The 23,743-nt window shown below is 38.7% G+C and overlaps 1 protein-coding gene across 2 annotated transcripts in view; it reads right to left on the reverse strand.

Annotated features, from left to right (window-relative positions):
• The window catches only part of nectin3a (nectin cell adhesion molecule 3a), a 32,423-nt gene extending 12,044 nt beyond the window's left edge, over nucleotides 1-20,379 (reverse strand). Inside the window, exons 1-3 of one of the 2 annotated variants that reach the window (XM_041995146.1) lie at nucleotides 20,169-20,379; nucleotides 1,474-1,611; nucleotides 1,264-1,377 (exon numbers count right to left, since the gene is read on the reverse strand). In XM_041995146.1, the coding sequence (XP_041851080.1) occupies nucleotides 1,264-1,377; nucleotides 1,474-1,611; nucleotides 20,169-20,256 (340 nt within the window). In that variant the 5' untranslated portion in view covers nucleotides 20,257-20,379. Of the gene's footprint in view, nucleotides 1-1,263; nucleotides 1,612-20,168 lie in introns of both variants that reach the window. The other variant, XM_041995145.1, reaches the window with a different exon arrangement.
• Nucleotides 20,380-23,743: the final 3,364 nt, after the last annotated feature.

Below are 23,743 nucleotides of genomic sequence, written 5' to 3' on the forward strand. Positions count from 1 at the left end.
CGTCTTCTAATTGTAATGCTATTTCTCTCAGATAAACACCCTGTGGTACATGATACCTATGAGAGCGCATGGAACATGTATTTCCACAACATTCCCACCCTAATTACATCTGAATTTGAAAGAAGGTGTGTTTGCATGTGGTTGGGTATGTGTTTCTATGAGTCCAAAAAAAAGACAAGACAGCTGAACTGAACTCTGTGAGGTCTCAGACACTGTGTCTGTTGCAGCAGCACTTAATGCACCTTTCATTAGACACCAGAGTCTCCTCCTGTCTCTGGAGGAAGGCAAGAAGCTGCAGCATACAGTGCAATATCCTACTCTCAGCACTGGTTCCTTTTTAGAGCTTGAAAGTTACGCTGACCACAGAGAAAGGTCCTCGCACTCAGAGAAGAGGCCTTATTGCATCCTTAAGATGACAAATTTCTTTCTACGAAGATATATGCACAAACCATCAGTGAATGAGTGTGGATCAAAAAGTGAAATCCTCATCAGAATTTCATCAGATTATCACAGATAAATTTCAAAGTAGAAATGACGACAAAAAAAAGATCTTTGTATAGTGTGGGTTTTATTCATAATCTATTTTTGTGATTCTAGCTATTTGATTACAGGGATGCAAATATTTGATGGAGCTAAATATGCAGGTACCAGAAAATGTCATGTGCCAAGTATGGCAGAGTTGGTGTTTCATTATCAGCATTAAGGAAAAAGGAACATCTATCACTGTCTTGAGGAAAAGAAGTTAAAATGGTAGCTTAAAGGCTTGTTTAACGTCAACATTTTTCATGCAACTTGATATTACAAGATTCTGCATCTCATCCTGTAAATAACTTGTTGCAAAGCTGCTGAGTTGTATCGAGCTGGGACAGTTTGAACCTTCTGCATCCAGTTTACAAGGACACAGGATAACATGGAAACTTACTGAAACATTTAAGCGGACATTTCTGAGAAGCTGTAAGGAAGACGGGTCAAACTAAAGCCTGTCAGAAATTTTGGACTGAATGAGATAAGTGAGGCCACACCACAGCGACATCTCTGCAGCTGCTGATTCCTGCAGTGATTAAAATGTACATGGCATCTTTCCAGGTGGTGGTTTTAATGTTAGGTTGCTTCAGGGAGCAGTTTATTTCTCCAGAGCAACACTTAGTGGTCACTTAAGCGTTGCTTAATCACAACAAACAATGCCCCTCTTTAAAAAGTGAGATTTGAGGACAATATGATGAACAACTCTGTAACGACAGAGGAAGCAGAGTTATACTTTACCTAATACATTGACAAAAGTTGATGCTTGAGTGTTGCCCAGAGGAAATGTTGCCACTTTGCAGGTGTAAGTCCCGATATCTGCAAATCCAACTCCGTCAAGGGTAATGGTGGCATCTTGTATTGAAGGGGAAACAAATGAGATGCGTTTGCCATAATCTGAAGAATATGAGGTCCCGTACTCAGGATTAAACACTGCCAAGGTAATAGTGCCTGAAGGAAGATGACGTTCCCAGGAGCTCTGTGTGAGACTGAGGTTGGAGCCCACTTCTATTCTGCAGCTAAGTGTGATTCTCTTCCCCAGCACTGCATTCACTTTCTCAGAAACAACCACCTGGTTACTGCTGACACCTGCAAAGAGAAAAGGACAAAGATGGCATTTAGGTTAAAAAAATTTATAACAGAACATCATCGCTGCAACTGTAATTAAACTAGAGAATACCTTTGAACAACAAAGAGTGAGATGTGCTCTCATTAGATGAGATAAAATTCACATGAGGTGAGAAGAGGATGAATAGGGAGAAAATGTCTTACTTTTGTGGAGTACTGATCAGCATTACAAGTAGAAATAGGACATTAGAATACACTATCTGAGCACGTTACAGAATATCTACCTGTAGATATGTGCACCAACATTACTCAAGTTTTCTCGTTCCCACAACATATATTTGATACCAGATTTCCGCTGTGTGTGTGTGTTCTGCTTTCCTTCTTAACAAGCTGCACACTTTCACCACAGGACACTCAGACTGTTCCTCTTGCTAATTATCAGAGCACCTTTTAGGGTAGTATTAAAAAAACTCTGGAACAAGATGAAACAAAATAAGCAACTTGCTTTTTATTCTTGTTTTTTATGAGGCTCCTAATTTGACTCAGGGCCCAACCACAGGTTTTCTGAATGTCTTACATGTAAATTTGGCTTTGAACACTTACAGGCATTTCAACACCAAAAACAAGGAGTGTGAGAAGAAATGCATTAGTCCCAGAATAGAAAAAAATATAAAAAAAGTAAAATGGAAGTATACCAATGTATCACAGTGATCTGTATAGGTCCAGTTTAGTGATGGACTGGCATTCATTTATGCTGTACCCAACCTTTCTATGCAATTTCTGTAAGTTCTCCTGCAGTCCTAAACAGGGTAATGCAGATACAGAGAATGCATGAATGGTTGACTGCGTTAGGCTGAAATGGGCTGTAAAAGAAGTGGAAATCAACTTACTCCGCTAAAATACTTTCAAATACTCCCTTAAATAAATAAAAAAAAAGTCTGTGACCACTCCAGGTCACTGCTCTGCGTGGCATTGATGGAAAAATATCCAGGTGTGCATGTTGATTTTCACTAACCCTGCTGCAGTTGGGACAACAAGAGTGGACACAGTTCCCTTTTATTCACAGAAAATAAATGTTTTATCTACTGTTACGTCTCACAAGTAGCACTCTAAAACTGACAGCAATAAAAAAAAAAGAGATGAGACTGATCAATTTAACCTGTCTGCAAGACAGCTGGCAGCTCGCTCTCTGCCCCACTGTGTAGGGCTGACATCAGCGGTCCATTAGAAATAATAACATTGTCATAGTTACAGGCTTGTCAGCTGGGAGGTAGTAGTGTTACTGGTCAGATAAGATGCACCTCTCAGAGCATTATTTGGTAAACAGTAACTCACTACCACTGACAATAGGAAAGGATTTAATCAGTGTGTTTTGGTGAGTGCACGTCTGTTTAAAAAGCTTGCTTAGACACACTACTTTGGTGTAAAAAAAAAAAAAAAGGATTAAACAAAAAATGTCAACATAGTGTCATAGTGTCAATAAATAGTGCTCCTTTCTTTATATAATTTTGAATCGAGACACTATTCTGATTTGAATCAGAACAATCCCAGTCATATTGTATGACTGCCACAGACTCTCACTCCTAGTAATCTACACATCACTGTTGACAGACGTGCTACGTGGTTCAAGCACAACAAACAAAAAACTTCCACTTTGGTGTGAGAGACCGTATCTTGGAAAACTAACCTGAAATAAATCCTAAATTGCAAGGTTGGGGCTGCTGCTCGGGATGAAAATAAAAATCCCTCCAAGTCTGTTTTTGTGCTCTTTTTTCGTGGGAATAATCATAGATATGACTCACTGATATGAACACGTGCTTATTTTTAAGAGACTGTGCACAGATTTACAACTCAGCTCCAGACTTAATTGCAGAGTAGATTCATATTAAACCTTATAAATTAATGTGTGCTTCTTAGAAGTAAATGTCAGATGTTGATGAATGTTTATTTCATTCAAAATATTCAAACCGTACATCTCTTTTTTTTTTACATGGTTGCATTGAGAGGAAAGTATATTTGAGAGCCATAAAATTTTACTTTGTACGTAGTCTCGGATGCGTATGGAGTAAAGCTTATAAAAGTGGGCCGCTGACTGGTATTTCAAGTCTTTGGCATGAATGTGAGTGGTAAGCCACAGCAATGCTATCATGGTTTGTGAGCAATATAGCCAAGGAGGCCAAGACTCCCTGTGCTCCATTACGTCCCCTGTAATTTCAGTGATTACACACACACATACACACACACAAAATCTCTCTCATCCAAAATAAGAAAAAATTGTGTGACCATGTGGGGGAAGAGTCAAACTTTCTGTTTGAATAGCTGCTCAAGCTTAAATACGTTGAGAATTGTGCTGTGAAGTTCAACGCTCAAGCATCACGTTTGGGCATTCCTGTTTGTTTTTTTTCTCCTTGCAGATCCACATTTTAAATATTTAGTCTGTTTCTTTCTTTGCTGTGTATCAGACTGTTAACCCATTACCTTTTACATATTAAACTCCACCCTTAGTTGTAATCCAGTTGAAAAGACATTTAGGAAAGACACTTAAAATATTATACCATTTTAACATAATGATTTAGATAACTATGTACTTCTCTATTTACCCTTTTGAGTCATGATCTGGTCTAAAAAAATAATAAAGCTTGTTGTACAATAACGCGCTTTCCAGTGCATATGTTACCCTATGTTTGCATTGCTTCTGTCAGAGTCCTTTGAGTACACCGGTGTGGGGGAAGAATCAGGGTCAGGGTTGTGTGGCTTTTGCATTCTCCAGTCCACGGTCATCTGATCTGACACAACAGCTGTTTGTTGTCACAGTATTTGTACGTCTTTTTGGTTAGGAAAAAAACCTGATGAAACTATATCTGAATGACAAAAGCTAGACAGTCATACAAAATATTTAAAATGAATCTATAATAGGAACACAAAGGGCTGCGTGATTGGTTGTCCGAGTAGTAAACTAACATGTTTAGCATGCGTAACATTGTATTGATGTTTGCAGACACGTGTCTCAGACTAAACTTCTCGTCAACATGCTTTACATACTGCAGCTACCTGACACGCTGCTCCAACTGCTACCGTACGTCGTGAGTCTGTCTCGGTGTGTCAGCTTTCAGGCCTGTCAAAGCACACAGAGAAACTAGACTCCATCCACGCTATGTTCTGTTTGTTTTACAGTAAAGCATTTGGAAACAAGGAGGAGAGGAGGGAGAGAAGAGGGGGAGGAGGGGAGGTGTTTTAAAAGGACTCCACCCTTACCATTAGGGGGGAGAGACAGATGGCCTCTGCATGGGATACCTACAGCCAGGAGGAGAGTGGGGAAACTTGGCACTGCTAGCAGCAAGTATGAAGAACAGAGCTAGGGCTCACGAACTAGAGCACTGTGACATATTATCTAAAATACTGCAGGCAAATGAAATATAAGCAGTGCGTTAAACAAAGCTGTCCTACAGTTTCATCTGAGGAATAAGCATACTGCTACAAAGCAGAGGCACAGCTCAGGAATGTCACCATATTTATTAAAGGTCATCCATCTTACACAGTAAACACAAAGAAATACATGAGAAAACATGAGGAAATATGCATTTTCCTGGACATTATAATGCTTAGTTCACAGAAACGAGCTCTGACCAACGACAACTAGGCTGCACTTTTACCCCCTTTTCCTTGAGAAACCTGAGGAAAGAATGAACTCATGGGAAGGAAATGCTTGCTCTTTGAAGAAATGCCTCATATTTGTTTCTTTCCCTCCTGACATCACTAATTGCGACAAGCTGCTTGAAAGACGCAGTGGTAAATCAAAACCTTCCTTTTTGCCTGGCAACTGGCTAAAACATTCTGCTTCGGCCACTCAATGAGCCAAAATCTCCACCTACCCAGACCTGACCCAGCTTTGGCCCTGACCTCCCCAGGAGAGACTGTCTCCTGGCTTTGGATCCTCCCAGTGAAGCCTGCAGTGCATGTCAGAGCCGTGAGAGACACAAGAGAGACCACAGCCTGAGACACTCACAAGTAGTAACAAAATAGACAATATGTCATGTTCATGTAGACAAACTCCATGCATAGATTATCACGTCAAACAGCACTCACGAGGGACTGATGTGAAGACCTCACAAGAGAAGAATGCAGACAAGAGATCTGTGACGGAGGGAATGTGGTTTAGGACTGAGGCAGGAGAAGCTGAGCAGAGGATGAATAAGGACAGACAGCAAGAAATAAGGAGGTTATTGAGAAAGGGAAAGAAATGAGAAGAGGTGGCATAAGAGGGGACTGGAACAACTGTGAAAACTTTGTTAGGAAATATAAATGTGACTGGGTCAATTATCGTGCATCATGTTCTGATTTTTTTTTAATTACTAAATTTAAAGAGTCCTATACAACTATTCTTAAAGGGGTAGTGCACCCTAAAATGTGATTTTTGAGCTGTAAACAACAAAATTTGTAATTCTTTAATTTCTTTAAAAATGTTATTTTGTGGGTCAAAAATGGCTTATAACGTCCCCTACAAGGTAAAACCAGGTTTTGTTTTCGTGACACAGAGTCGTACTTGAGCCATACTTGGTGCTTCTCTACGTCACAAGAAAATTTTAAAAACCCCACAGCCCCCTCCCTCCAGATGCAAACAGATGGGTTCTCGCCTTGCAGGCATAGAAAACCACGCCCACCAATGCATAGGAACGAATGTGAACTTGTATGGTATAAATTTGCTAGTTTCAAACTTTCAGACAGAGTTTCTGATGAAATATTCCTGTAATAGGAAAGATTTGTGCTTTTGAGGGATACAGGTCGCTTCTGTTAGTTTAGTGTTGCTGGGTTAGAATCAAAATGGCTGGTGAGAGGAGTCATTTGAATCTTTGCCAGGATAGGGGTTGTTAAATTGTGTCTCTGGCCCAGCTACAGTGACTCCCTTCCTTTCAATCTCACAGAACTGTAACCTTTTCTCAAACATCCTGATGAACTAAAACTGGAGCTTCGTTTGGGTGATCTGGTTCAATAATATGCTACTTTTGGGATTCTTCAGCCAACCTTAATCCTAAGCATATTTCTAACATTTGTTTACATTTTTACAAACAATTCAGCTGAATTTGGACAAACTGAAACCATGGCACTAAAGCAGAACCCGACCGATTATTCAGCCGGCCAATTAAATCGACCGATTATAGCCCTTTTCAAATAATCAAAGTTTTGCAGATTAAACGCAGATATACTCTTAATTTCTAATAAAACAGTAAATATCAAGGTTGACATTCCTTACCGATGTCAGTAACTACTGCAGTAGCTACAGCCAGGCAGCACTACACTACAGTACTATGACAGGTACACTTATAACGACGTTGCGAAATTAAGAATGACTCAACATGTCTCCAGTTTCAGTTTAACTCTGTTTGCCATATGTCATTATAATGACCCATGCTTCGTTTTGTTGGTCATGCTTTCATTTACATTGCATTGCTAAAGTTGTGCTAACTTAGCTTAAGTTACTTCCTGTCTGTTTATGTTCGCAATTACATTGCAGTGATTATGCCACCCCAGCATAGCGTTAGCTAACAGCTTAAATGCCAGGAAGTAGCTAAAGAAATAAAGATATTTGAGAGCGCAAAACGACTGTTAATCACTCCATTAGATGCATGTTGAGATGCATTTGAGGAGGAGTGATGTGAATCCAGAGAGGACGGGAAAAGTTGAAAGGATACACATAACTCTTTTTTCAGTAACTGTCATGATGTAATGCCACTCTTAGTTTTACTTTGTCAGAAAATACTAGAACGTGACTCAGGCTGTAACTACAACTCACTGTGTGTGTTGCTATAGAGTAACATAAGTGCCAGACTATTTGTGACCATTAAATGTTTGAAATGCAAATGTTTTGACATCTGAAAAAAGCGTCTCTGGTTTTTATATAGTTTTATGAGTCATGACTTCATGACCAAAAAAAATAATGGCGTAGAGAAAATGGGATTTAACATTAAAGGGCATCAGAGGGATGCATAAATAATGTTTTCCCAGTAACTTCACTCATTTTTAAGGCTGTCAGATTACACCTATGGTCTAAATGGCTATGCTCCATAGAAAGAAGAAATCATAATGCAAATATAAAATAAATAGAATAGAAGACATTCATACATGTACATACAAATTAATCAGCCGGTTATCAGAATTTTTTTCTGGCAAATATCAGAATCGGCATCAGCCTCAAAAATATCCATTTTGGTTGGGCTTTGCTATAAAGAAAATGCTCCTGTTGCTGTTCATTACAAACAGATTGATAAGGTGCAATGAAGGTGCAAAAGCCTGAACTTAAACCAGCTGTGTGAAAAAGACTTTAATTCTCTCTTAGTTTCCTCTCTTACTTCTGTCTTTTCCTCCACACATGTATTTCTACTTGGCTCTGGAGTTAAGGAGAAAAGCTTAAATATGTGGTTGTCCCTCTTGATTTGCCTGCTTCCCATACAACTACACTCTTACTTGATAGTGATTAAAAACTCATGAAAATTAAAACCACTACTTCAAAGCTGAGTACACTTCGTTTGATAAGATCACACTAAAGAAGGTAGTCTGACCAACATGGATAAAATTTTGAGCACCCTGAGCAGGCATAAGGTGGGTTTGTCTGTGAATGTTATTCTCTGCTCTGGTGAGCTACATACAGAGCTGGTGTGCACCACATATTCCTAAATCGCTTCTCTTTTTCAGTGATTTTCAAGTGAGCGTAGGAGGCAGGCAAGTTGAAGGGTGGGATCTCATTACTCTTTAATGAGAGCAGTAATTCATACTTCTTACTGGCTTTGAAGTCAACTGTAGACCAATGGATACGGTGGCTGACTATTCAACCTCAATGTGATTACCAAGGTCACATTTTGAAAATGTTCATTGACATGCATTTAACAAGTGCATCAGAAAACCCTGCAAACTTCACACAAAACGAATCTGTGAATGTGGAATAACATTCAGTAGAATCTTTGGATGCAGTCATTTAATAATAATAGTAATATCTCATGGGCTAAAGTCAGAACAGTGATTATTAATAACAAAATCTATGCTTTTTGAGACAATTAAGACACTCCTATTTAACTGGGATCTTAACACTAAGGTCTGATTTTGAGTCGTAGTTAAAGACAACAAAAGGAATAAGGTCAGTATGTCGAACAGAACTATTTGTTTGGCATTGTTTGCTTCTAAAGCAGCAGTCTGCGGCGAAAAAGAAAAAAAAAAGAAATCACACAATGACTATATATCCAACACAGGCCTCCCAGACTTTTGCGCTATTTTCCTGAGGTCTACAACTCTGTCTTAATCAGTCAGAAACAGGATAGGACAAGTGGTGTATTGCATGTTTTATAGCATGCCTTTATCGCAAGAAATATTTGTGCAGAGTGAAGAAAACATTAGTCCCAACTCCAGCTCTAATCTACCCCCTTCCTTCCTAGCATTGTATCCTGTGAGGGTGTGAGGTTTTTAGTGGGCTAATTGATGGTGGAGACAAACACAGGCTGACAGGCTTTTAAAAAGGGGGCAGTCAGGCCTCTTTAACATGTCACTGTCCTCTTCAAACCCTTTTTCTCTTTGTTCCCCCACAGAGATGTGGACTTGCATGCCCTTCTCATCTGAGTCACATTTGATTAAAACATCAGTCCTTAAAAGAAAAAAATCAATAGTGTTGACATAGACAGTGTCATGAGAGGTTGCAACCTCTCATCAGAGTCAACTATAGCTATTCTGTAGGACTTCTGAAGGGCAATGTCTGCCAATGTGTACCGAAGCAACAAAAACATTCCTTCAGCATCCGGTTTTGCTATGTGGGATTTGTTATCGTTTGTTGTGGGGGTTTGTGGTATTTCAGTGGGTGCACACAATACTACATACTAAAACATGGGCAGCAAATGTTATTTTGTTCATATGTTCACAAAACGTGAAAGAATAGAGAGATAATTTAAGCTCAGGGATGGGGTAGTAATCAAATGCTGTGTGAGTAAAAGTAACTTCATTATTGGCATGTAATTTTTTTAAAGAGAGATGCTAGAATGGAAGTTTTAATCAGTTAGAGCCCATAGAAAATGAAATCTCTGTCATCACTGTACTTTTAGATGCATAATCAGAAGACAGTTTCCTAACTCAAAGTCTGACATCCATGCATTACGTAATATTTAGTCTAAGTTTAATCTCTCTCTCTCTCACATATATACACATATATACCTACGTACATACATATATACATATATATATATATATATATATACACACATATATATATACATATACATATATATATATATATGTATATATACATACATACATATATATATATATATATATATACCATAGGCCTAGGAGCTTGAGGGTTCTGTGCAGTATCTTTGCTGTTCCTAGGACTGCACTCTTCTGGACCGAGATGTCTGAGGTTTGTCCTGGGATCTGCTGTAGCCACTCTTCCAGTTACTGCCCCGAGTGCTCCGATGACCACGGGCACCACTGTTGCCTTCATTTTCCAGGCCTTCTTAAGTTCTTCTTTCAGGCCTTGGTATTTCTCCAGTTTCTCATGTTCCTTTTTCCTGATGTTGCAATCGCTTGGTATTGCGATGTCAACCACAACGGCTTTCTTCTGCTATTTGTCTATCACCACAATGTCCGGCTGGTTTTCCATTACCATTCTGTCGGTCTGGATCTGCAAAGTCCCACAGGATCTTAGCTCGGTTATTCTTTACCATCTTCGGAGGTGTTTCCCACCTTGACCTCGGGGCTTCCAGTCTATATTCCGCACAGATGTTGCTGTACACTATACCAGCCACTTGGTAATGACGCTCCTTGTAAGCTTTCCCTGCCAGCATCGTACACCCTGCAGTTATGTGCTGGATTGTCTCAGGGGCCTCTTTGCACAGTCTGCACGTGGGGTCTTGTCTTGTATGGTAGATCTAACCTTTGTTACCTTCATAGCAACAACTGCCTAAATTGCGATGTATAGTCCCGTTTTGCATATTTTATAGAACTCACGTGATGATGTTTCAAACACTGATGAGCATTCATACTCTGTGCACATCAATGATGAATCAAATGGACTGTTACTGTCCTGGATACCTGCACCAAATAGATGCTAACGACTGCGGCACTAGAACACATGGAGTAAACGTTTGGTGGAAGGTAATGAGAGGAGCAAGGATAATGTGGCTGCAGAAGAACTTGTGGCAAAGAGAAGAGCACGTCAGCTATTTCGAACTATGTTAGTTAGAATAAATGACACACTACAAACACACAAACACAGGTACTCTGCACGATATGTTGAATACTTGTGCCAACCACTAGGAGCTGTAGACTAATCCAGCTGACATTTGTGTGTTGCGGTTGCACCTTCATTGCGTGTATTAATGACATCACATCTGCTGACAAGGATAGTGCTTTGGATATCTGGAATGATGACGTTACACAGTGGTCTACTGTTACTGATGAGGGCATCTTATCTGTCATTATCAAAGTTATTCTGTTTTTTATATTAGTCATTGGTCTATTAATGTCTAAAACTCTGCTTCACCTTACAGAAACTGCTTTTGATGATCCACACTGGAATATAAAACAAATTTTCTTTATAATTTATCAAATGCTATTAAATAAACAGCTATAAACTTTTACAAAGGCTGTCAATTTTCTAGTTTGTTTTTTTGTCTTTAGGCTGAAGGACACCACAGTACATGATCTGTTTGTGCTGCTGACAAAATTATTTTTATTTAAAAAAAAAAAGTTACTAAAATTTAGCATTAGCTAAAACAAAATCAGTAACTTGTTTCCCTGATATCGTGAAGCTCTACCAGTAACCTTAAAAAGCATTTGTGTTGCAATCAAGTGAAAGAGCACGAAGAGTTTGTTGCCTTAAAGGAAAAGCGCAAAGAACCACAGAAAGTAACACTGGCAAATGTTTAAAAAACATGAGGAATTTGCAAAAGAAAGCCAGAGAGCGACCGCAATAACAGACCAAGTATTAGAATTTATTGTTTTAAATGATCAGGCCCTGTCCGTTGTGGAAAACGTTCACTGTAAGTCCAATTTCAAGATTTTTTTAATGGAAATTCTTAGATTTAAGTTTATCTACTCAATAATTTAAATGGTTCTGTGGCAATAATTGATTTCATGTATTAATAATGACAGTAACAACAGTATCATACATCAAAGCATATAATAAATATAAGATATTTAAAAATATAAATTTAATTTAATAGGCCTCTAAATAAAGTAACACAGCTATGGGATCGGTAGTCAGTATCTGCAGACACCTACACCAGGTATCAGAGACAGTATCAGACAGGGAAAAAAAAATGTAAATCCCTAATTAGATCTTAGTGAATATGCAAAATAAATGTTGAACAAACACCATGACACAACTGCATCACACAAAGTGTCACAGAACCAGCATCCTTTCCATGCTTCCCAGCATCCTAGAACAGGATACGCTGGACCAACCCAGTAAGTGATCCATTTGAAGATCCAATTGTAAACTGGATCATCAGACATTTAGTGGTTCATTGGCACTATCCTCATCTGGACCACTTTCTTATTCCTATTAAAAGAGCCAGTGCTGTCTACATGAGTCAGCAAAGACAGCTCACAGGTTATGAAAGCAAACTGGATTAGAATAAATTGCTCTAGCTTGCTAGCGTACATAACATTTAATTTTCTCCTTCATTACCATGGGTGTGCTGAGGCATCTCTCTTACATGCTGGGAGTGAAGCTGCACCAGAACATTTTGAGAGCTTAACAGTTGATGAGTTAACACTAAAACTCTACTGGCTGACCAGTGTTGTTTGGTCACTTATTGTAAATTAATTTGTTTGCAGCAATTCTATCACTTCTGGCCAGGTATCCAGTCATAACACAGCTGATATGGCTACAAGCTACACCATGTGGTGTTGCTTGGAAGGTTTATTATCTATTTAACTAATCTGAGTCATTTATTTACAGTATTTGTAAAAATCTACATCCAGGTTGAACACAGACTAGTGCAGTCTGATTGTTGATTGTTATGTTGGTCTTATATTTAATCTAGGTATTTGATTCAGTTTGCTTTATAGCCATCACACACATAAGCTCCCATCTCAATGGTTTATGATTAGTTTTAAAGATTGGTTTTTTTTTTTAACCATATTTTTAGTTTTTGTCACCTGAAAGTTGCCAAGAGACCCCATCATCACCCCATCATTACCACCAAATAAATAAATAAATATAACCTAGCATAATCATCCTTTAGTGGAACAGCAATAGATCTGGTCCTTGTTAGGCAGTGGGGGCTTCACAAAAAAGAGAATAGGTTTTGGACTGAACACAGAGGCCACTGTCCTTGCCTGGGTCTAAATGGGCTACTGTACTTTCATTAGACCAGATCTAATATAATACAAACATAAGTTTCCCACATGTTACAGAGATCCCATAGGGAATGTGTTTTCCTTTGCAATGATTCTCATGATTGTCCAACTTTAGATTTCTTGCAACACCCCTTCCTGCCAACAATCCAAACCCTATGTATGTTTCATTAATGTGATAAACATGATGTCAGAAATGATGTTTTACTTTTACAAAGATAAGAGATGTACATGGGCAGGGATCAGTACATAATTGCCCCATTCAGCCTAATACATGCTTGTCATGCTCATATTTCCTTTAATGCCTATTTAATACATATTTAGGAACAGACATCTCATACAAAGAAGTAATAGTTTTAGTCCTCCAACTTTGGTCCACTTAGTTTTTAAGAGCTGTCTAATCCTACGCCCATAACAAGCTTTTTAAAAAGGCATGTGTTTTTTTTCCTTGTACATTAGAAAAATAAACCATACAACAACAAACAACTCATGACAGAATAAATAGAAATACAGCATTATTTAGTGCGCATTAGCCATAATTATAATTAGGTTAATGACTTAACTTTTTTTTTTTTTCCTAGAGATGCAGCGATAGACTGACCAGTGACCAGAATCAGTGGGGCTTTTAGCTTGACTGATATATAAAAATTCTAACACTATCAATCTGTACATGCATTTATGAATGAAGCATTCAGCTAAATGATCTGTGACCACCATGAGAAGTGGCTACTTTAAGTACTCCTTAAAAATCTCCACTTCCACAGCTCAAGTAGTAGAAGTCTGAAATGGATTTCATGCACACTGGTTATGTGTAGATATCTAGAAAAGGATGATTTTTTTTCATATATTTCTTTATATATTTTCTCTGGTCTTATAAACAATGACAACAACAGAGATCGCTTTATACTTAAAGTAAACAGCATTGCTGCCCTGGATGTCAGTAGTCACAACAGTCAACTTCACAACAGTGGGAGGAAGTAAAGCCCAGCCTATGTACTGTGTGTATCCAGTGGTCAAACAGTAAGCACTTTGGTCACTGTGGTATCCCTAAGATTATGATGGCCAGGAAGTCAATTTTCCCAGTACACCCAGTAATCCAGGCACATACTTTCACCTTTTTTTCTGTCAGATTAAAAAGATAATCTGAATTTCTATGTACCACCCAGCATGAACAGAGAGAGCAAAGTGACTTTGGTGCCCAGGTCACTCAAGACTTTTGTTCAAAAAGTCCCAACCTACAGGAACACATCCATAACAATTGTACAGAAAAGGCACAGATGCATCTTGATAATAATGTACCAATTCAAAAGATTTTTCCAGCTGCTCTGCTTAAGGTGATGCTGACATCTTATACAACTGTCATACTTCAGTCAAAGGGTACAACACTTCTTTTCAACTGAGTGACTATAAAACTTCCTCCCACTTTTATTCACATAGGATCAGTTTGCACAAAAAAATAAAAATAAAAATAAATAAATAAAATTGACAAAAAAAAGGTCTGCAACTCAGGTTACGTGTCTGGGATCAGTTACTGTCCCTGAAACATGAAGCTTACTTAGCTGTAATAGACAAATATTTTAAATGTATAAAGATAGTGCAAGCCTACGTATTGTGGGTGTAACAGGTCTAAGCTCTAGTGTAAGTATGCCTTTAAACTGCAACACCCTCATCTTTAAAATGTAATGAAATCTGAGCAATATCTTACAATGAAGTGCTCTGTTAGAACCCAGAGTGGAACAGGAAAGTTGTTTAGTTGTAACTCAAGCAAAGGCAAAAACAGTAAACATGCTGAACTGTCAAGTTTGTTAGAAGTGAGCAATTATAAAACTCTCTGTGGTAGACCAGATTAACTAATTATCAACACTAATCTGTACCAAACCCTGAGGTCTATGAGGTTATCTTTAAAACAGCCTTGACCAAGAAAAGGAAATGACAGCAGGTTTATAATTTGACTATAAATGAAAAAGAGGATGAGAAACTAAAACACATGCAATAAAAAAACAATATAATCGTTTAGTCTCAATGCATCTGCATCCTAGACTACAGCTGTACGACAACAAGCCAAGTAAGACAATTCTGAATTAGGGGTCAGAATTTTCTTTCCCTGGATTTCAATTCTTAAAGTTACAAAAGAGTCAAAAGTCAACTTTAAATCCAATGTTTCTAAGTCATTATGAATATTTCCAACTGACATCCAGCAATGTTAAAGCCCTGCCATCAGTAAAGCAATAAATAGTTTTGCACAGTCAGTCATCAGCAAATCAATTATCTAAATAATGCATGCAGTGAACATTTCCTGCTCACTTATGGTTAGGATCCTGAGATGCACATCCAATGCTTTCTGCATTTCTGTTGCCAATTGTCTGTTTGAGATTACTGATATTTATTTTTTTTAATAGAAAACAATAAACACACACACATATAATGAGGATTAGATCAACTGAAGAAGCAGATAATCTAAAAAACAAACAAACAAAAAAAAAAAAAAAACACTGTGCTAGTGGGATGTGAAGAAGGATGTAGGTCCATGTGGCACTGATGTAACTTCCAGGCTGGACACAGAGAGCACGTGGGATGCAAACAGAAGTTTGTTTCTCTTTGCTTCGGTATAATGCGTGTCAGTGTTCTTTGTGTACGTCCAGATGAGACAATCCTACAGATAACAGCCCAGTATTTGACTGGTGGGTGTTAATAATCTCCCACTTGGGTGGTAGGGGGTGGGTCAGTGCACACAACTGACTGTGTGCCCATCCCACAGCTGAAAAGACTGAGACAAATAAGACTGAGTGGTGAAACTCAACCACACCTGTTTCCCATAACCTTTGTGCTCCTCTCCTGGGGGATTCGGTTGCTGACTGTGCACATCCTGCATATCCTGCATATATACCTCTTCACTATAGACTGTAAAGCCAGGGTGTCCAAGTGACCCTTACCTTAATAACAAAGTCTGATCTATTCTTTTAGGGAAAAACCCTGATTCCTGAAAACAGCAGGCAAAACAAGTTTAGAAAGTTTCCCCTCTGTTCATTCACAGCAGGTAATTAACCATGGAAATATCTGGAAGCCATTTATATAGTGCAGTTTCCTATGACTCAATGACTGAAACAGTGAGTTCCTGTCTATTAGAGATTTATTCAGTAGACAAGACACACTGGCATAAAGCACACTGAAAAATAGCAATTCTAAGTATTTTCCTTTTTCCTCCCTATTTTAAACAGCTAACTGCTCGCTTGCTGTGGTTTTAATGACAACTAACTCCCAGTGTTGATCTTCATGAGATGTAGACACAAAGCACCGAATGCCATTAAGATGCTGTGATTAGCTCATGGAACCAGATGGTGAGGTTAAAGGTTAAGGCTGGCACCTTTCTATATTTGTACATTAATTTTAGCAGAAGATATCAATCAGAAAACAAACATTAAGTCTCATTAAAAAGCTAATCTGGTTTCTAAAAGTTGTAGTTTGTGGAACACAGCTTGTGCCTCAAACAGGATTAAAGCTGAAAAGCATTTGGGTGAGAAAGTTGTAAGATAACGCATAGTGCAGGCAGGACTACAACAAAATAACGTTTGATGGTGCTTCTTTACTAAAAGATAATGCAATTTACTCATTCTGATTTTTTTTATCTGACAGTACAATAAAATCCTTAAGATAACTGCAAGGCTGCACAGGGGGTCAATGATACCTCCTTTTTGTTTTTAAATCATTAATTTTTAAGATTTGAAACATAAAAAAAGCTTGGTTGTGTAATTTTCCATTGTTAAGTGTGGTATTGTTAATGAGATAAATTAAGGCTGCACTGACATTGCATTATTTTCTTTTTTTCACAAGTTAATTTGAAGGATTATTTGGAAAGCCATTCCATACTCTATTATTCTGTAAACAGTAAAAAGAAAAAAAAAAAACACAAAACAGTGTGCACAATATGAAAGGTGGAGCCTCGTGGTAAAACTGTAGGCCTTTCTCAGCGTTTTTGTTAAACAAAAGAAAGAGGTGGCTACGACCACTGAGTTACCATCAGAGGTGAGACTGGGACATGGAGAAAGAATTTGGTCTCCACTGTCCAATCCTTACTCTGTGGTGACAGGCACAGGTTTACCCTGGCAGAAAGTGCTGTGAGGGCTCCTGAACATGCAACCAGGCAGCTATTTCATTTCATCTCAAGCTAAGAGAAATTACTTTGCTCTGGGGGGAGTCTCAGCTGTGGCTCGTATGAATAAATTGATTCAATTCTCCTGTCTGTTTTGTTTCTTTTTGTAATCAAGCATCCCTGCATTTTGCTGAGCATGCAGACGCTGCATGTCCCTTATGAGCAACAAACTCCTTGTTTTGGTAAAATAGTATTAAAATTAATATCAAGATATCCTGAGACAGATTAAAAGCCACAATTCAAAAACGGTTTGAACAGTACTTTAACAATTTTATCTTGAAGATCAGTCAGAAAATGTTTTGAAAAAATCCTGATTGAAAGATACTTTATGTTTACATTTGAATAAATAGGAATTATCACCATCTTCAGAACTCCCAGCAACAGGTTTATTACTCATTATCTTTAGTTAGGTTCCAGACAAGTCCAGTGATGAGCTAAAGTGGGGGTTTACAGCTGAATTTCCTAATGGACCACTGGGGAGTTGCCATATATTCACAGCCTCAGACAGTCAGTCACATCTGTCGTGAAAAAGGAAGCAAAGGGTGGAGCCAACAGAAGCCAGTGACCACAGCCTGGTGCCTGAACCCCACACGACACAACAAAGCCCCACACTCATCTGCTGATGGCTTTCCTTCAAAAAGAAAACACTCCCTGGATTTAATGTGATTAGGAGTATTCAGTCAGGTCCATAAGAGCTGAGATTTAAGATCAAATTAGTAGGATCAAATAGATGAGACAGCTGTGTTTAACAGATGTACATCTAAACGATCAAATTTTAAAAGGTTTTTGTGCATATTTCTGTACAGTCTGTGTTGATGATTAACATCAGCCATTAATAAATGTTTGGCTTCCCACAGATATTATTTAGAAAGTGAAAAATGTTCAGTTTGGTCATGTGTGAAGTTCAAAAATCATTTCAAGCAAATTCAAGAAAATGGTGTAGAATTGATTGTGACAAAAGGATTATCAGCATTTACATTATAATAGCCCAATAAAGCCAGAAGGGTTGGCATTTGACTAAGAATCTATATTAAGTTAACTAACAATCCAACCCCCCCTCAATACCACCAGCACCACCACAAAAGGTCTCAACCTCATCCACCCTATGCCATGTGGTGACAAAGCTATTAACCTCTACAGAGATCAAATCTGTTCAGTCAGTGCACTGCTTTTTCAAATCTATTTCTGTTTTGGGTCTGTAATTTAGGTGGCTCCATTACTACATTATTTATTTAGATTGTGAATCATGCGGCCCCTAGAGAAGAAACCACCAAACTACGGTCTTCAATTACAGACCTCACAGTCCGTAGCCACGCCTTGAACAAATCCCCTCCTCACAACCCCGTTGACGCTACAAGTGAATCTGAACATGACACAGTTAGGAAACCTGATATCAAAAATGTTTATCAAAAGATGCCCTTCATCTCTAAGCCACATGAGCTCCAACCATAGAGTCAGAAATCTGTATACACATCCTTTTCAAAAAGGCTACCAAACCTCTCCTGTCACTGGCTAGTTTGCTTTCTGTTTTGATAATAAATTAATTTGGCTGCCTAGGTGACTAATTGGACTGCAAATCTGCATACATATGGTACATATACATTGGACTGCAAATCTGCATACATATGGTCCCAACAGCACGTTTGGAAGCCAGTAATTTTAGATTGCAACAGCGTGTTGTTTATCAGTTCCCTGCATTGATTTATGAACTAGTGTTGTGTGGGTACAGACGGAAAAAGTATGGTATGAAGAGGACTCTGCAAAAACATGTGCTACAAGTGTGCGTGAGTGTAAGCAGGAAAAATTAAGCTGATGCAGCAGTAGACAAAGTAGACTAGTCGTGATATGAGAGGATTAAACCATTGCCAGAAACTTTCTTTGGGTATGGTTTCCCAGATTAAAATATTTTCTCACTCTCCAATAATTTCAAACTGCATATCTTTGATTTGTTAGAGGATGTGGTATTGCACTCTGGGAAAGTGGAAAGGACATTGTTTCACCATTTAAAGTAATGGTGTGATATCACAGCTTACTTTTTTCTTCTTTTCTTAGGAACATACTGACAGATGTGCATACCTGAAAAAACTTTAACTGCCCCTTGAATTGACTGAAAAAACTAACAGTGCCTTCCTGAATCCTAGCAGCCGTCTGTTTGTCCTCTCTTGTGGGCCTGTCATGTACTGTAATCCCAGCTCAAGGCTTGGATACAGCAAAGCTCTATAGCTGCTTTACCCGGGGCAGAACGGGACTGGAAGGTGCTCTGTCTGGCATCCAGCCCAACTGCAGGTCAATACTTTCAGACTCTGTGACTGCAGTGCCTGCCTTGAAATATGTCTTAATTTCCCCCTATCACCCCTCACGCCCAAAGCGAGGGAGCCTCCCTTGCCTCGTCTCCCCTGTATCACATAACCTTAACACTCCCGTATGCAACCAACTACTTGGCAGACTTTTCAGAAAGGGGCTCCTCTTTGCTCACCATAACTGTCACCCAGATTACTCCATTTGGTTTCTATTTTCGTGCACCGAGAATCAGTGCAACTTTTCAACGGGCATGTAGCTATTTGTATGGGAAGCCCAGCCGGTATTTCCCTCACATTCCCTGAATGATGTTAGCTAGAGCATGATGTGATCAGCTCAAAGTACGATTTGCTGAAAAGTGTGCGTATAATCACAAGTAAATCATTGTAACGGCTAAAGTTGTCTCCTAGACTTAAATTGGGTAAAAAAAAATTCTACTTGAGTAAGCTTGAATGCGGCGAGCAGTCACTCCATGCGGAGTGAGTCAACACTAACTTTTGTTTAGTTGCATTCAAATGGAAAAGGAACCCCAGTTTTAGCTAACAGTCAACTAAGGCCAGCGACGAATCTCCTTCCTCTGAAACCTTACAGCTGATATACGTATCCACAAATAAGTACCAGCTTCCTTACATTAGGCTTAAATAAAACGGAGTTTTAATGGGTTACTTCAGAACATGAGGGGCTATCTAGTTCTGGTGTGCCCATCTGCATCGATGACTAATAACGGACCTCCGAGAGCAGCGCCACTGCAACTTCTCAGAGCTAAATGAGAAAGAGAGCGCTAACTCACCGGTAAGTCCGTAAAGGATGAGAAGAGAAGTCAAAAGTCGCATTCCGCCATTAGGTAAAGTCCTCCGGTTTGTTGATCTTTTCTCCATGACTCGTGTTTGTGCTCTACGGCACTCTCGGATCCGTCCTCCTCGCTCGTCCCTGCTTTTTCTGGCTGGCTCGCGCTCCCTGGAAGCTTCTCTCCATAGCGACCGAGCCGCGTGGGCTGGACCACTTCTGCAGGACAACAAACTGCAACACACGTAACTTACGTACTGTATGCACGCCACACAGTCCAAACCATCACTGTTTTCTTTCTTTCTTTCTTTCTTTCTTTCTTTCTTTCTTTCTTTCTTTCTTTCTTTCTTTCTTTCTTTTCTCTGCATTATTTGATGTATAAGATTGGAGCAGATACTGATTAATAGAAAATATAATTATCAATAAAATACTCTAGTAGTATGTTATGTAGCTCTAAACAACTCCATCCTTTACAGATCCAAGATTAGGGAAGATGTATCATCTGTCATCCACATTGTTTTACACAATAGAAATATAATAAATGTCACGATTTTCTTTTAAGTAATTAACTTTAAAATCAAGTATAAAACATAAATGAAAAAAGTTTAGTGCCACTATTTTGTGCAATGCATGTACCAAGCAGATAAACTACCGTAACCATGTTAAAGAGCTTGCCATAAATCATGTGTGGATTTAGGAAGTCCCACAGTCTTTTGCCTTTAATGAAAAGCCAGACTGACTACAAGCAGCTGAGATCAGGGCTCCATGGAGGTCATACCATCTGATACTGGGCTTCTTACTGTCACACAGAATAATCATTTGTGATGCCACAAAATTATACAGTAGGACAGATCCGATGTCTTTCTGATGGCACCACAGCAATCCAAACTGCTTCAACCTTTGCCCAGTACTTGAAATAATTCCTAAACAGGTCATTTTACAGTGTATAACAGTTATAATCTGATTAAGTGACTATTTGTTCAAGAATACCGTCTTGTTAAATCATTGTCTGCTGACCTGATCACACACACACAAACAAACACTGGCTCTTCCTATTTACTGATCACAGTCTTTGAATATGTGCTTAATCAAGCTATTTCAAAGTAATTCTTACACAATTTACTTAAAATAAGAAAAACAATATAAAAAATAGAAACCCTTGCTAAAAATAATAGTTCCAAAGGGATGATAAATAGTGGAGTTTCTTGTACTTCCCTCACCGTTTCCCTAAAACAATGACAGAAAAATTAAATAGTGCTTCCGTCAGTGGGGAAACCCCAGTTCCAAAGACATTCTTGTGAAACTATGCATTACACTTAGAAAACTGCTATAAACCAGTCATTGTTCAAACAACCATTTACTTTTAAGCATGATTATGGCCTTTGCAGCATTGACTGAAAAAAAAAAAAAAAAACAGAAGAAGAAGAAAAAAAAAGGTGCATTCTGTTGTTTGAGGAGGCAACCAAATCTTTATCTGGTTTTGGCAGGTCTTACGGGTGTTGTGAGGAAGGGACCAGAAACCTACTGATTACACTGCAGTTATTCCACCATCTGAGCTCAACCTATTTATAGATCGCCTTTTCATTTGCAGGTTTGGAATTGGAAGCTATGAATGTTGTTTTCACATTACACTTTGGTAAGGGCTCCTTCAATACAAGAAGAAGAGATTCAGTCACTTAAAGTTAATTTTAGTCTTATAGTCTAATGAATTCTGGAAAAAAAAAACAATGTATATGTATGAGACTGTATAAAAATTTAGGATTTTGTAATAAAGATAAACATGGTGATGATTTTTTGTCCTTTTAAACACTCATGTGTAAAACATGTGATTCAGTGGCAATTTTACTTAGGCAATGTGTAACTAGTGTTACATTCTCTAACTGTGGGAAAAACAAGGAAGTCAGTGTGAAAGTTAATGTAAACCCCAGGAGAAAATCTACTGAAGGACAAAGCAATTACATGCCAGTAAAGTGCTGAAAACGTGCGCTTTCAACAGCTTCAATGCAGACACACTGCGACTACTTCATCCTAAAACAATGTGGCAATGAAACACTCTTGCATTGTTCTTTTCTTTGAGATAATTACAGCATTTACTCATTTAGGAATCTCACACTGCATGCTGCACGGTGTTATTATCATGCACTGAAGCTTGAGCTCATAAACTTGCTCCCTCAGCAGTTTTAGGCGGACATCATTTTTATTCACTGAAGATAAGCAAGAATGCTTGTGTCATTGTGGTCCCCCTCAAGTTGTGCCACCGGTTTCAGCCTGCAGCGATGTCCTCACTCCAGGTCCACATCAGGAGAAGTGCAGGGAGCCTCCCTCTTCCAGCGCTGCAGCTCAACTTCACTGTGATTAAAGCATGACCCATGATGTGTCACCACACTATACCCCCTTGCTTGTATACCCTCTGTCGGGTTATTTATACCCTCAAAGTGCTATAAATCCCCAGGTGAAAGTGCTGTCCTTTTCACCAATCAATCACTCCTCCTGTGGCACTTAACATTAGAACAGTAAAGTTGGTGCAATAGGAAGGTTTGTGTCTCTCACAACTTATTTGCTGCCACCAAACATTTAATGTGCTAAAAGCATCACAGATATGGGTGAAACTGTTTCAGTGAGGTTTATTTCACACCACTAGCACAAATACATGGTGAAGTATAAATGCTCAAATCCACTCTGTGGCACTTAATAGTTTGAAAGTATTTATGGTGCATGACCTTTGTAATTGTGGTTACCTCATTTGAGGTTTTGTGCTGCAGAAACGCTCCTCCATGGTGAAGCTGCATTGGCATCACCTCCCTTGTGACCAGTGGTTGCACATCCACACAGGCTGTCTGGGATATTTGGTTTTACAGTCTGTGAAAACAGCCTTTGTTAAACACAACATTCCTCACTAGTCACATTGGTGAGCCAGTCCTTGCACACCTCAAAACCTTCCACTGCCTCCTCCCCCCATTCATAGTCCCATCCCCTGCCAAAGCTTAGCCATCTAGATCAGGGAGAGGTCACCTAAGTGCTGACGCTACACACTTGTGTTTGCTGCTCCGCGTAAGTCTTCCCCATAATGAGCTCCCTCTGAAATGACCCCTTTGCAGTACATACTGACCTTTAGAAGGTATATGTGAAGTTAATTAAGACAGTATACCTGTTACAGAGCATTGTCACATTAATGAAAGACAGAGAAAGACATACAGTATGTGACAACATACTTGCAGGTAAGTTACATACTGTACATATATATATATATATATATATATATATATATATATAATTTAAAGTCATGCACACCAGTGTTGTACAAATTGTGCTCAAACTAGCTTAAAGACAAAACACTACATGCGAATATAGATATCTGCAACATGATATGCAGCATTGTCACATTATATGTTATGTTCTCCAACAATCTAGGGCTTCCATGCCATCCTTTCCACAGCACACCAAATAAAGAAATAGAAATATTATCTATTTAGGGTAATATGTGACTAGCATATGTCACTGATAAGATAAATGTGGGGAGATTTTGCAAATAACTGCAGTAAACTCAGCCAACATGAGTGTGCAGTAATGGATTTAGAT

Source organism: Melanotaenia boesemani, chromosome 9, assembly GCF_017639745.1.
Source record: "Melanotaenia boesemani isolate fMelBoe1 chromosome 9, fMelBoe1.pri, whole genome shotgun sequence".
NCBI classification, from domain to species: Eukaryota; Metazoa; Chordata; class Actinopteri; order Atheriniformes; family Melanotaeniidae; genus Melanotaenia; species Melanotaenia boesemani.